Here is a 13,172-nt window from a genome sequence, read left to right as displayed (position 1 = left end):
ACCTCTAGCCCTTGCTGCTGTACTATGTTGTGCAGAATGCACCACGATTAACCTAGAGACCCTCGCTGGCGAGTACTGAAGGGAGCCTCCAGACCTGTCCAGGCACCTGAAGCGCATCTTGAGCATGCTGATAATTTACTTGATGACACATCTGGTTGTCATAGTGCTGGCGTTGTAGTGCTCTTGGGGTTCATTGGTGGGGTTCCTCAGCGGTGTCATTAGCTAGGTTTGAAGGGGGTATCCTTTTGTCGCCTAGCAGCCACCCCTTAACGGTGTCGGGGATGTTGAACTGCCGCAGTATGAAAGCATCACGACAGCTCCCAGAGAATTTGGCGCAGACCTTTTCTTGTGGTTGCACACCAGCTCAACATTTAATGGAATGAAATCACTTACAGTTGATCTAGTGGTGCTTGGATTGCCGTGTGCGTGCACCCTGTACCAGTGGGAAGCCAGCCATAGATGCAAATCCGAGTGCCTGCTCATTCTGGCAATTGTCATCACAGGGGAAGTTTACACACCTCCTAACCCTGGCAAACAATCCATCTCACCTGATGTATGCATTTATGTGCAGCTGACTGAGAGACCCTCGATATGTCTTCAGTAGAGCCCTGGAAGTAACCAGAGGCAAAAAAATTGAGGGTGGTGGTGACTTTCACAGCCACTGGTAATGCATAGCCACCAGATTGAGCAGGGAGCAGGTCTTCTTCTAGGAGGCTGCAGATGTTTGCAACCACCTGACATGACAATCTGAGTTTCCGGAAGCACTGCTCTTCTGAGATGTCAAGGAACATAGGAACAGGAGTAGGCCATTCAGCCCCTCGAGCCTGTTCTGCCATTCAATGAGATCATGGCTGATCCTAACTTCATATCCCTTACTACCCTTGACTAGTAAAAATCTTTTGGTCTCTGATTTAAAATTATTATTTGAGCTAGCATGTACCACTTTTGTGGGAGAGGGTTCTTCATGTCTACTACCCTTTGTGTGAAGAAGTGTTTCCTAACTTCTCTCCTGAATGGCCTGGCTCTGATTTTAAAGTTATGTCCTCTTGTTCTTGTCTCCCCTACCAGCAGAAAAGGATTCTCTCTATCTATTTATCAATTCCTTTCAAAATCCTATAAACTGCAATCAAAGGAAGCTGAGCCTTTGCTAAGTGGGTAGTGCCTCCTGCGAACTCGACCTCTCTCTGTTGTCCAACCTGCATCAACTTGAGGGTCAGATTTTACGCACAGTCATTGGCCTTCAACAGAAAACCTTGTTACATGCATTTCAAACACAAAAACTGCTACTGCATAGGTAAATTTAATAATGTAACTTTTCACACTTATGATACAAATTCCATTTCCAGTATTAAGCACTGAACATGATAGAACAACCAAGATGGCAACCAGAAGGATTTTCAAAAAAATTCTTAGAGCGACTTTATTAGTTTGTTGACTGCTCATTTTTGATTGCATTTTTTTTAAAAATAAGCTTCATGGTTGCTGGCTTTCATTGCTATTTGCTGCTTGTTGATTGGAACATTACCTGCCCGATTATAAATCCTTTGCTGCTGTTTGGCTCAAACTTATTATTTATAAATCATGTGCAGATATGACACAAACTTATCCTTAGATTGGCATAATGCCTGAAATGTGAAAAACAAAACAGCTGGGATTTACCAATCCCCGTTGTCTGCGAGGGGATTTAGAGCCAGAACGGACAGAAAATTGAAGTGGTGGGAGTCGGGCGCGCTGGGGCAGGACTCAGGCTCACCGGACTGGACGGGACGGGTCGGGGCTCGGGGCTCGGGCTCGCAGGAGCGGGACGATGCAGGGCAGCAGTAACAATTATTCTTTAAATGTTGCTGACTCCTCTCTAGCTTGTGCCTGTGAGCCTCAAGCAGCCCCGCCAACCCCAAAAATGTCTTCTTGCAGCCAGCGTTAAATGATGCAAGTACCGGCAAATATATGTCAGAGGATGTAATTTGGGCTTTTACTCTGGGTATTTCTTGGGTTCAGCATCACCAGCCACTCCCGTGAGTGGACCTCGCATGCGGTATGATCTAAATCGTGCCTTAATTAACACAACTTTTGGGTAAGGATTACAAGAGAGAACACTGACTGTACACCAGCTACTGAAATACATCACATGCTGCCACGTAACCCCTCTTCAAAAATCAGACTAATTATACACGCTATGAGAGTGAGATCCAGGTCTAAACAGATGTTTACATAAAACAGCTAAATGAACAGTATATACTGTAAAACAGTGAATCATACACAGTTATTTCCTCAACACATAAAATAGTAAAGACCCAATCGTTTTCCATCTATACACATGGTCTGGAAACCCAGACTCCCTGTTCTATTCCCAGAAGTGCAGAGCTCTAGCTGCAGCCAAAAGCATAAATCTCATCCCAAGTTAGTGATGGAGTCATTTCATAATTAAAACAGGCAGCCCATGTCTTTACGGATGTATCAGCACGCTCCACGGGAGGCAGACAGGGCCCAAAAAGGACCATAAAACAAAAAACATACAACAACATTTTTATTTCTGCTTTCTGGAAGCAAAGGCCCACCCTCCATGGGGTAATTAGTCCGCCATGAATCAATTACCAGCTGTTGTTTTAAGCAATTGGGGCTCTCCTAAGGCCCAGTGCATGCCCCACATCAGCTCTTAGCTAGCATAGGGCCTGCTGGGCCTATTGGTGGTGTACTGGTTGGAATTCCTGGGGGAGCTGGGAATGTCCCAAGGCACACTCCAAAGTTGTGTGAATTTATTGGGTGGCAAGGGTGGAAGACTCATCTGTACCACTGCTAATCAGGATTTTGGGTGCTAGTTACATGTAGCTGAAACCACTGGATCTGGACTCCGCCCTGAAATGTGCCCCCCTCTCCCCTCCTTTGAACCAACTGGAATTTTGGATCCGTAGACTTTAAACCAGAAGCTCACTTCTTACACTGCAATTTCAAACTGGCATTGCTTCTCAGCTGGTTGGTACAATCTTAAACACAGAATCTTTCTGCTAGCTGGGAAGCTGCAAACTAACTCTCAGGACAACCGGCTTCGTATAGGAACACAATCCCACCCCCTTCTGAAGTTACATTGAAATAAAAGGCTATGATTCCCTTACCAATATTTAATGTATAGCCAATTTTTAAATGTAAGGAATCTTACAACACCAGGTTATAGTCCAACTGTTTTATTTGAAAATCACAAGCTTTCGGAGGCTTTCTCCTTCGTCAGGTAAGCAAGTGTGGGATTCCATGGAAGGTTACCGCATTTATAGTCAGAGAACAATACCTGGTGATTACAGATAATCTTTCCAACTGCCCGTTGCCAAGGCAATCAAAGTGTTCAGACAGAGTGATGTTACCTACAGGACCACTGAATACACAAACGGCCATAACAAAAGACAGAGAGAGAGAGAGAGAGAGAAACATCCGAAAGGAAGAGAAAGACAGAGAATGACCCGTTGTGTTAAAAACAGATAACTTTTTTTCGCTGGTGGGGTTACGTGTAGCGTGACATGAACCTAAGATCCCGGTTGAGGCCGTCCTCATGGGTGCGGAACTTGGCTATCAATTTCTGTTCGACGATTTTGCGTTGTCGTGTGTCTCGAAGGCCGCCTTGGAGAACGCTTACCCGAAGATCGGTGGCTGAATGTCCTTGACTGCTGAAGTGTTGCCCGACTGGGAGGGAACCCTCCTGTCTGGCGATTGTTGCGCGGTGTCCGTTCATCCGTTGTCGCAGAGTCTGCATGGTCTCGCCAATGTACCATGCTCCGGGGCATCCTTTCCTGCAACGTATGAGGTAGACAACGTTGGCCGAGTCACAGGAGTATGAACCATGTACCTGGTGGGTGGTGTCCTCTTGTGTGATGGTGGTGTCTGTGTCGATGATCTGGCATGTCTTGCAGAGGTTGCCGTGGCAGGGTTGTGTGGTGTCGTGGACGCTGTTCTCCTGAAAGCTGGGTAATTTGCTGCGAACGATGGTCTGTTTGAGGTTGGGTGGCTGTTTGAAGGCGAGTAGTGGAGGTGTGGGGATTGCCATAGCGAGGTGTTTGTCGTCATCGATGACATGTTGAAGGCTGCAGAGGACATGGCGTAGTTTCTCCGCTCCGGGGAAGTACTGGATGACGAAGGGTACTCTGTTGGTTGGGTCCCGTGTTAGTCTTCTGAGGAGGTCTATGCGATTTTTCGCAGTGGCCCGTCAGAACTGGATTAAATTATACATTCCAGATAAAGGGTTGGGTAAATATTGTCCTCCCACATCCCGTCGGTGGCAATACCAGAATGAAGTTGACGTGACCAACAATGTTATGCGGTGCAAAATCTACATCCAATAACTCAGTTAGCACCTTAGACTCCCTATTGTGCTGCCCCTAACACTTTGCACCTTGTGAAGCCTACTGCAGTCAGTCTATCTGGTCTCTAAGCTCATTTGCTGTTCCTTTGAGAAACCCTGTGTGACCCAGCATTTTAACCCCTCACATGGTACTTCTAGCAATACAAAATACAAGTTAAAAATTCAACACTGATAAAAGTCCATTTTTATCCCAGTGTACTTCAGTCTTCTGCATTTATTTAATATACACCCACCCAAGGGTGGGTCCGCTCTGCAGCACTGGCCTAACTATTAGGAACTGGGGGAGGTGCAGGGATAAGGCGGGGTGCATCCCTGAGCAATATACCACCCCAGAGGGAGGGAAGGGAAGCAGTCAGAGTTCAAATTTCAGTAGGTATCCAGTGTGACCTGCTGAGAAGTGCGGATGATAAGTGAGAACAAGCAGGGGTAAAGCTTGACTACGATTCCCCTCTCCTTACATATAAAAAATACCCCCTTGAGTGAGGTACCAGAAGGCTGCGGGTATGAAGCCGTAGAGGAAAAAGCTGGTGTTATGATTTGGCCTTTATCCATTACCTTTTCTCCCCCCTCATGCAAACAGCTTGACAACAGTTTCTGTAAGCAAACCATACTTCTTACTAACTGAAGTCTGCAACTTCTACTCTCTGCTGGTCTAAGTTGCTCAGGTCTAATAATTCTAATCATGGTAAATTGTTTATTGGAGAGCACGTAGAATATCCACGATATCTCCCCTCAAGCTGGAGGAAGATCGCAATGCTAAACCACTTTTACTAGCTAAACTACTGACTGAAATTTATTTACAATTAATAATTAATCAAAGCAAAAAAAAACATGCAACTGGAATAACTGTTTACAAACAAGTCTCTTGTTCTCCCAGCTTCCATGAATAAATGTGAGAATTCATAAAATATAAGCTGTCTAATTATGGAGTTTATCGTACCTGTACTGGTGCTGGAGGTGTAACTGAAATGCCGAGCACTGCACGATTCCTGTGTTTTAGAATATTTTCTCTTTGAAGTTTCAAGCATTTTTTTTAAAAATGATAAATTCTTAAAGAATGAGATCACGACTCGGGAGTCCTTCTCATACCTAGGACTTTCCTGTGTCTTCACACCGACAGCTGTCAGAAATTATATATTAACCTTTCACATCACACCATGATAAATTGATATTAAAATATTCCTGTGCAAGCTAATGAGAGGTAAGCATATATTGTCTGGAATCCAAACATCACATTCTAGTTCAAGTAATTAGAAGTACACAACCTAATTCATATCTGGAACAAAAGCCATTTGAGGCGAGTTCGCCGTGATTCATGTTTCAATCCATCTGACAGCTGGGCCACCACAACCTCTAAACAGCAAGGATACAAGATCTACAGTCTAAAAGGACAACTGTTTCCTTTTTGGTGTACAATGAAATCATTTTTATTGGTTGGGGGCAGGAATAATGCCCAAAACAGGTGAAAAGGGAAACAAACTAACTCATTCTAATTCACACGGAGGATGTAGAGACCATGGGTAGGAAGGGTCCTGAGAATTGTCAACTTTTCCAAGGGGGGGGGGGGTGAAGGACCAGGGTCCACAGACGCACTAATACTCTCTTCCAACTCTGATTTCAGTTGTAATTCTAAGTATATGCATTCAAATTTTTGAAATAATCTGGATTGCATTCTTCAGTCAGACCTGACATTTCCAGCTTCCCCTAACTCACTTTGCACAATTGTTCTCCATATTTTTAAAATCATTGTTAACAATGGGATTGTTTTCATAGGTCAGGTTGTGAAGAGAAAGACATTATTCACATATCTTGCTAATTTATTGTTTACCACTAATTGGAATTCCCTAAGGAATCCTGGTGAGGAGTGATGTTGCAGATGGAAATCCTCCGCAGAGCACCTGGTTGCATTTGACTAATTCAACTTAAAATATAAGCTTTAAACAGTTTTAGTTTAATGCTTTCAATATTTTCTCAGACCCCAACATATATAAAAAAATATTTTGAAATGGTAAATAAACATCACAGCCGATGTCAGCACTGTTGGAAATGGAAGAGACCAGAGCAAAGTTTCAAGGACTTAAACACATGCCCCTCCAAATTTCATAGGGCCGCTGAAAGAGCCAAAATAACATCAAGCAGCTCTACCCCTCAGACAGGAGGGAATACTGAATCTCCCAAAGTATGATTTGTGTGAAACATTGCTTTGTCTCAAAATCCATGGCTGGGGCTGGAGGTAGAAGGCTCCATTCCTGTCCTCCCGCACAACTGAGTCTTCATGGCCAACCGTCTCCGCTTCAGTTGCCAACTCAATCTACAACCCTGTGTGTGAAGAAGTATCTCGTGCTCTCTGTCCTAAATCTCTATCTATGGCTCCTTGCTCTCGACCCTCTATTTACTTGTTCCATCCCTTCATACTTTTCAATACCTTGATCAAATCGCCCCGAATACTGACCACCACCTTGCCAGAAGTTTGCCAAAAAATAATCGTTGTCCCTTTAAGAGAATATCTGTTGGGGGGGGGGGGGGGGGGGTCGATAGCATCGCGCCCCGTGACGTCACAGGTCAGGGAGTGCAGCTGGTTTCAAAATAAACGGCCAGGAGCTGCGGAGAGTTCTCGAAACGGAGGAAGGGCTGAAATCGGGTTGGTGGCGGCTGGAGGGCCTGAGGCGGGTTGGTGGCGGCGGCTGGAGGGCCTGAGGCGGGTTGGTGGCGGCGGCTGGAGGGCCTGAGGCGGGTTGGTGGCGGCGGCTGGAGGGCCGAAAGCCGGGCCTGAGGCGGGTTGGTGGCGGCGGCTGGAGGGCCGAAAGCCGGGCCTGAGGCGGGTTGGTGGCGGCGGCTGGAGGGCCGAAAGCCGGGCCTGAGGCGGGTTGGTGGCGGCTGGAAGGCCGAAGCCGGGGCTGAGGCGGGTTGGTGGGGCCGAAGCCGGGCCTGAGGCGGGTTGGTGGCGGCGGTGGGGCCGAAGCCGGGGCTGAGGCGGGTGGGCGGCGGTGGGGCCGAAGCCGATGTGCTTTAGGTGAGGGAGCCGGGCAGTTGGGGGGTATTCCCCTGTGGAACTGAGCTCCTGAAACAGCTGGGGCGCATCCGTTTGGGTAACTGTGTTGTTTTAAGGGCTCGTGTGAATGATTGACGGGGCTTTGGACCAATTAAGTGACACTCAATGGGATGGTTATTCCAAAAAGGATCGTCACGGTCTCCGCATTCAGTAAGAGCATCACAACAGACCCCCCCCCCCCCCCCCCCAACCGCGGACCCCCCTCCCTGCATTACACCCCGTGTCACCTGTCCCTTTTTGTGCTCCATATGCCTGCTCCCCATGAATACTCATAGACCCCCCCCACCTTGATCTCTCTCACAGTGCTCCCCTCATGCTTCTGTACCCCACTGTGCTGTCCCCAAACCCCAGACTTCCCCCCCCCCCAAGTACTCCTAGACCTCTTTCGCTCTCCACACAGTTTCAAATCCATAAGATTTGGTAACTGACAAGTGGAACTCATACTGTAACTGGCACCAGCAGTGAGACACACACTCAGAGTGAGAGAGATCAAGGCATTGAATGAGAGTCACTTTTTATCTGAGCAATGGAATAAGACAGCGATAGTTCTAAAATTTGTAGCAAACTTGATTTTCCTAATGTTATTAACTGTGGTAATTGACAGTGTGATATTACTGGGCACAGATGTATCCAGAATAAATGCTGCATCACTGTGCAGCAGTACTGTGACTCTTACTTGTGCACAGTTTACTAGCAAGTTTCAAAGTGCTATTCTGAGTGTCTGCTTTTCTCCTTTTGCAGAGAGGTTGGTGCCTTTTTCACAACTATTCTGTGCCTGATTTATTTGGCAAGATGGCTTCCTCAAATTCTTTCAACACAACTGTCCTATTCAAACAGGAGAAAGATTTTGGGTATCGAATTCCTGCACTGCTCCATATTCCAAACACAGACACGCTTTTGGCATTTGCTGAGAAGAGATTAGGCCTCAGGGATGAAGATGCTGATGTGTTCATGCTGCGCAGGGGCACGTATAAAAAGTCTTTAAGGAATTTCAAGGTAAACTGAAAGTAACATATACAAGAGGCAGAACCTTAAACATTTAACATTTATGTGGTTAGTAAGAAATTTAAAATTGGTTAATATTTGCACTGTTTTGAATGAACTTTATTAAGACTGGTAGAGTCAGTATAGTAAGGCAAGTATATCCTTCCTTACATAAGGAGACCAAAACTCTACACAGTACTCCAGGTGAGGTCTCACCAAAGCCGTGTACAATTGTAGTAAGACTTCCTTACTTTTGTACACCAACCCCCTTGCAATAAAGGCCAACATTCCATTTCCTTTCCTAATTGCTTGTTGTACCTGCATGCTAACTTTTTGTGTTTCTTGTACCAGGACACCCAAGTCTCTCTGAACACCAACATTTAATAGTTTCTCTCCATTTAAAAAATATTCAGTTTTTCTATTCTTCCTACCAAAGTGAATAACCTCATATTTCCCCACATTATACTCTATCTGCCACCGTCATGCCCACTCACTTAACCTGTCTATATCCCTTTGCAGACTCTTTGTCCTCCTCACAACTTACTTTCCTGCCTAGCTTTGTATTGTCAGCAAACTGACAATTTGGTATCAAATTCTTGCACTGCTCCACATTCCAAACACAGACACACCTTTGCCATTTGCTGAGAAGAGATTAGGCCTCAGGGACGAAGACGTTGATGTGTTCATGCTGCGCAGGGGCATGTATAAAAAGTCATTCAGGATCCTGCATGATAAAATATTATTCACTTCAATGTTACAAATATGAACGCTCTTCCTCGGCTGCTGTAGTATTTCAAATACTTCTGACCTGTGTTGCCGTTAAAATGTCCAGGTCTATGATTTAGAGCAGGTAGAATTATGCACTTTCTGGAAATGTAGCCAGCCACCACTAAACTAGACATTGTCAATACATGGGTATTGGAAGTTGAGGAGTGTTTGTGTGTTAATAAGTTAATCAGTGTTGATGAGGTGCAACTGTTGTATTTATGCTATTTTTAATGTAATTGTTCTTGTAAATTATTCCTTCATCTTCAGTTGGCTTGACCTTGACATCTCTGCTGGTGGGAGGGCAGATGGGTGCCCTAATATCCCAAACTGCTTAGAACGCCCCTTTAGTGTTTATGCTATTTTAATAGATATAAAGAATCACTCAGCCAAGAAAGAAAATGCATATTATACAGCAATATTCTGATTGTGATGTGCAAACATATTTATAGGCATCTGACAGTGTGATGGAGCTCAGCTGCTCTTGTGCTGAACATCCTCAGGTGCATGACATGTGACTATGATATTGGTAAACCAGACAACTTAATTATTAAAAACTTACTGGAGCTCAGGGACTTCTCAACATTTGGAGTACCATCAATTTAATGCAATAGGAATGGGAAAAAGTGGGGAAATAGCAAGAGAAAGTGGAGTCAAACTTAACAAAGAGGTCAGTATAGCTTGGGAGAGGCAGAAAGAGATCTGAGAGCGATGGACCATGTTCAGTCTTGTGGACCAGCAATCAGCAAAACACACAGAATGCTGAGCTATATTGTCAGATCAGTATAGAGTATGAGGGCACCGGGATGTACTTTGAGCCGTTTTCAGGTCTTTTCACTGAAGCATTGAGGAGACACCCAAGCCCTGAAAATGGTGCAAAAAAGGGTTGAGGCTGATCTGTAGTGTCCAAGGACTGAATTATGAGGACAGGTTAAAAAAGGAGGCAAATGAGAATGGGCTGTGCAAAGTTATGTAATTGGAATAGGGAAGGCCAATGCGGAGCACGATTTCAGGTTAAATCATGACCGCAGAATAAGGGTCGAGGCTATAAAGTGGTAAAAGGCAAATTCAGGTCTGAAGTCAGAGAGCACCTCTTCATTTGAAGGGTGATTAGTGCCTGCTATGGATTCTGGGGAATGGCGGAAGAACTCTGCCGTCATTCAAGGGTCAATTGATCCTGTAATGGGGGACAGTAGGTTTCTATGGAAGGATGAACTGGATGGACAAAGAGGCATCCCCCATCTATCATGTATTGACAGTGGAAAGATCATCATGTGTTTTCAGAATTTCAGAACTGATGGGAAGTTAATGAAGCCATTCAGTTTTATCTGATTATTTCTTGGTTTCATTTTCTCAGTGGGAGGGTGTAACAAGTATCCAGTCTGCACGATTAAAAAATCACCGATCCATGAATCCTTGTCCAGTCTATGACAAAGATACAGGCACCGTCTTCCTCTTCTTCATTGTCGTCTTCGGTAATACACCTGAGCAACATCAAATCAGAACTGGGAAAAATGTCACACGACTTTGCTTTGTCACCAGCCAGGACAAAGGGCAGAATTGGAGCAATCCTACCGACCTGACAGATTGTACTTTAGGTCAGTGCATTAACAAGTGGGCAACATTTGCTGTGGGGCCAGGCCATGGCATTCAGCTCAGGACTGGACGTCTTATTATCCCTGCCCATGCTTACGAGAAACAGTCAAATGGCCGAGTCATATCACGTGTTTTTACTTTCTTTAGTGACGATCATGGAGAGAGCTGGAATTTTGGGGACTTTGTTTCCAGAGAGGAGTGTGGGGAATGTCAGATGGTGTCGGTGGACCAAGCCAATGGATCCTGTGTTCTGTATTGCAACGCTAGGAGCATTAACCACGGTGAGAAACAGTATCGGGTGCAGGCTTTCAGCACTGATGGTGGACGTACCTTTACAGAAGGGCATCTGGTGAAAAAGCTAGTTGAACCCCCAAATGGTTGCCATGGCAGTATCATCCACTTTCCAGCATCAAAAATTTCACATGTCAATATTTACTCTGCCATTGAAGAGTATCACTGTCAGCAGGAGAAAGATACTTCAAAATCAGCAGAAGATTTCGAGATTATGCTGTTCTCTCACACTACAAACTTCAAATCACGCAGAGATTTAGGAATTTATCTTAGTACTTGTCCAGGTAGCCTTCATACCTGGACTGAGCCTTGGGTCTTTTATCCTGGCCCTAGCGCCTACTCAGAACTGGCTTTTGTTGAATTTCCTGGGGCAGAAATTCCTATTGTTACTTGTTTGTATGAATGTGGCTCCAAATATGAATGTGAACAAATCGCATTCAGTGTATTCCAAGTTGATGAGGTTATTAAGAACATTCTGAAGAAAACAACAGATTAATTCTAACAAAGAAAATGCTGTGTGATTTCTTCATGTAATAAAGGAAATCCACATAACTATATGTACAGACGAAATCTTCTAAGATAGCATCAGGGTTTGAGGATGCATTTTTCCGCTTCCAAGCTTCCATATTGACCATCTGGAAAAGCTTATGTTGCATGCTGACTAAAATAATATAACTTTCATATAGTTGTTAATGTGAAGTGACAATATCCACTTTATTGTGTTTGCTTGCAGATATAGTCGGTGAGGCAACAATGTTATCACATCACCAGTTAATCACTGCACACTTTTCAAACCTGACAAGTCATTTTACAATGTCTACTGTTACAATTTGAACTTTCTCCCAACATTTGTAAGTTGTGCTCATAGCAGAGATGCAGCTTCCATATGCAGTGTAAGTCTCCTATGAACCAAAACCAGCACCCTTATGTGCTGAGTGGGATTGTGCCATGGAACTAATATTTTCCCTTGCCTATGGTATGTGGCACCAGAGATCACGTGGGATGCCCACCATGTTCTCCTGTTCATTCCAAAGGTGGCAAATATCACACAGTCAAACTGCTATTTTCATGCTAAAAGTAAATAGATTTATTTATAAATGAAGTTCATACACAGAAGCAGCAAATTATTAATAATACAAATACCAGAAAATAATAGAATAATTCCATAAGAGATGAAAGTACCCTTTCTAGAACTATTATATAGTTAATTATGCGTCAAAGCTTTTGTATGAAATGGTTGCAGCCCTTCAGGATGCAGTGGTTGTATGTAGATGGTGCAAACTGCCTGACTACTACACACTGCCCAGCTGTCTAATAGACTGAACTGAAAATAAAGATTAAAGTGCATGCATTGTCACTTATGTGATGAATTCTGTGTGTCTCTAGACATAACACATTACATTAGATAGCTGGAGACGAGCTGAGACATAGTTACAAGAACAGGGGTATCTAATATTTTTCTTTTTGGCTGAGCAACATTAGGGGAGGTCAACTAATATATAAAAAAATTCTTGGTCAGAGTGATTACAATGAAAACAATCACCTTCAGATTAATGAGATTTTCTCATAATCCCTTCCACCAACTCATTGTTTACATAATATACATTAGGGGGTTTACATTATTCAGCTGCACTAACGTCACAGTTGCTTCTTAATGAATTTACTTTGAGATAATGGTCAGTAGCATTATTCTCATTTTGTAGACTAGAGCTTGTCTAAATTATAAGAAACAAATTCAAGGCAAAGAAGCAACTCCTAAAATTGATGAATGGGCAATTAAGATAAAACTTAGAAAAAGTCAGAACATATAAAGCCTTCGGGGAGAAAGGAGGGGGATCAGCTTTGTGAGCAGTACAGGGATATATAGAAACAGCTTAAAAGAAATATTACAGATGCAGAACTAGGTAAAGGTAAAGAAACCAAGCTTTCTCCCGGTATCATAACAGCAATGAAGTAGTCAAAGTGGAGGATAGAATACTAAAAGATTAAAATGGAGGTGATATTGAGGAAAAAGGAATGATAATAAAAACACAATGAATATTTTCTACCTGTTGCAATAATATGTTGTACAACTGTTGCAGTACATCGAATGTTTGAGGATTTTGAGATCACGGCAGCAGAGATATTGAACAAGTT

The 13,172-nt window shown here is 43.8% G+C and overlaps 1 protein-coding gene and 1 long non-coding RNA gene across 8 annotated transcripts; one reads left to right on the top strand and one right to left on the bottom strand.

Annotated features, from left to right (window-relative positions):
• Window positions 1-3,166: 3,166 nt before the first annotated feature.
• LOC137321115 (uncharacterized) lies at window positions 3,167-6,882 on the bottom strand. The gene is made up of 2 exons (XR_010962713.1): window positions 5,289-6,882; window positions 3,167-4,198 (listed from the first exon to the last, which is right to left on the bottom strand). It is a non-coding gene; the product is annotated as an uncharacterized lncRNA (long non-coding RNA).
• Window positions 6,883-6,888: 6 nt separating this feature from the next.
• LOC137321114 (sialidase-2-like) lies at window positions 6,889-12,397 on the top strand. 7 transcript variants are annotated; one of them, XM_067983330.1, is made up of 3 exons: window positions 6,889-6,989; window positions 8,142-8,396; window positions 10,507-12,397. In XM_067983330.1, exons 2-3 carry the CDS (start codon window positions 8,193-8,195, stop codon window positions 11,530-11,532), a joined length of 1,230 nt encoding a protein of 409 aa, XP_067839431.1. In that variant the 5' UTR covers window positions 6,889-6,989; window positions 8,142-8,192; the 3' UTR covers window positions 11,533-12,397. The 7 variants fall into 7 exon arrangements, with proteins under 7 accessions (XP_067839431.1, XP_067839432.1, XP_067839435.1 ...); XM_067983331.1 differs by having other exon boundaries at window positions 6,912-7,018; XM_067983334.1 differs by lacking the exon at window positions 6,889-6,989 and adding an exon at window positions 7,028-7,050.
• The last annotated feature ends 775 nt before the right edge of the window (window positions 12,398-13,172 follow it).

This window comes from Heptranchias perlo, chromosome 4 (genome assembly GCF_035084215.1).
Source record: "Heptranchias perlo isolate sHepPer1 chromosome 4, sHepPer1.hap1, whole genome shotgun sequence".
NCBI classification, from domain to species: Eukaryota; Metazoa; Chordata; class Chondrichthyes; order Hexanchiformes; family Hexanchidae; genus Heptranchias; species Heptranchias perlo.
Note: the sequence above shows the minus strand (reverse complement) of the source record. Positions and strands in the feature narration are given on the sequence as shown.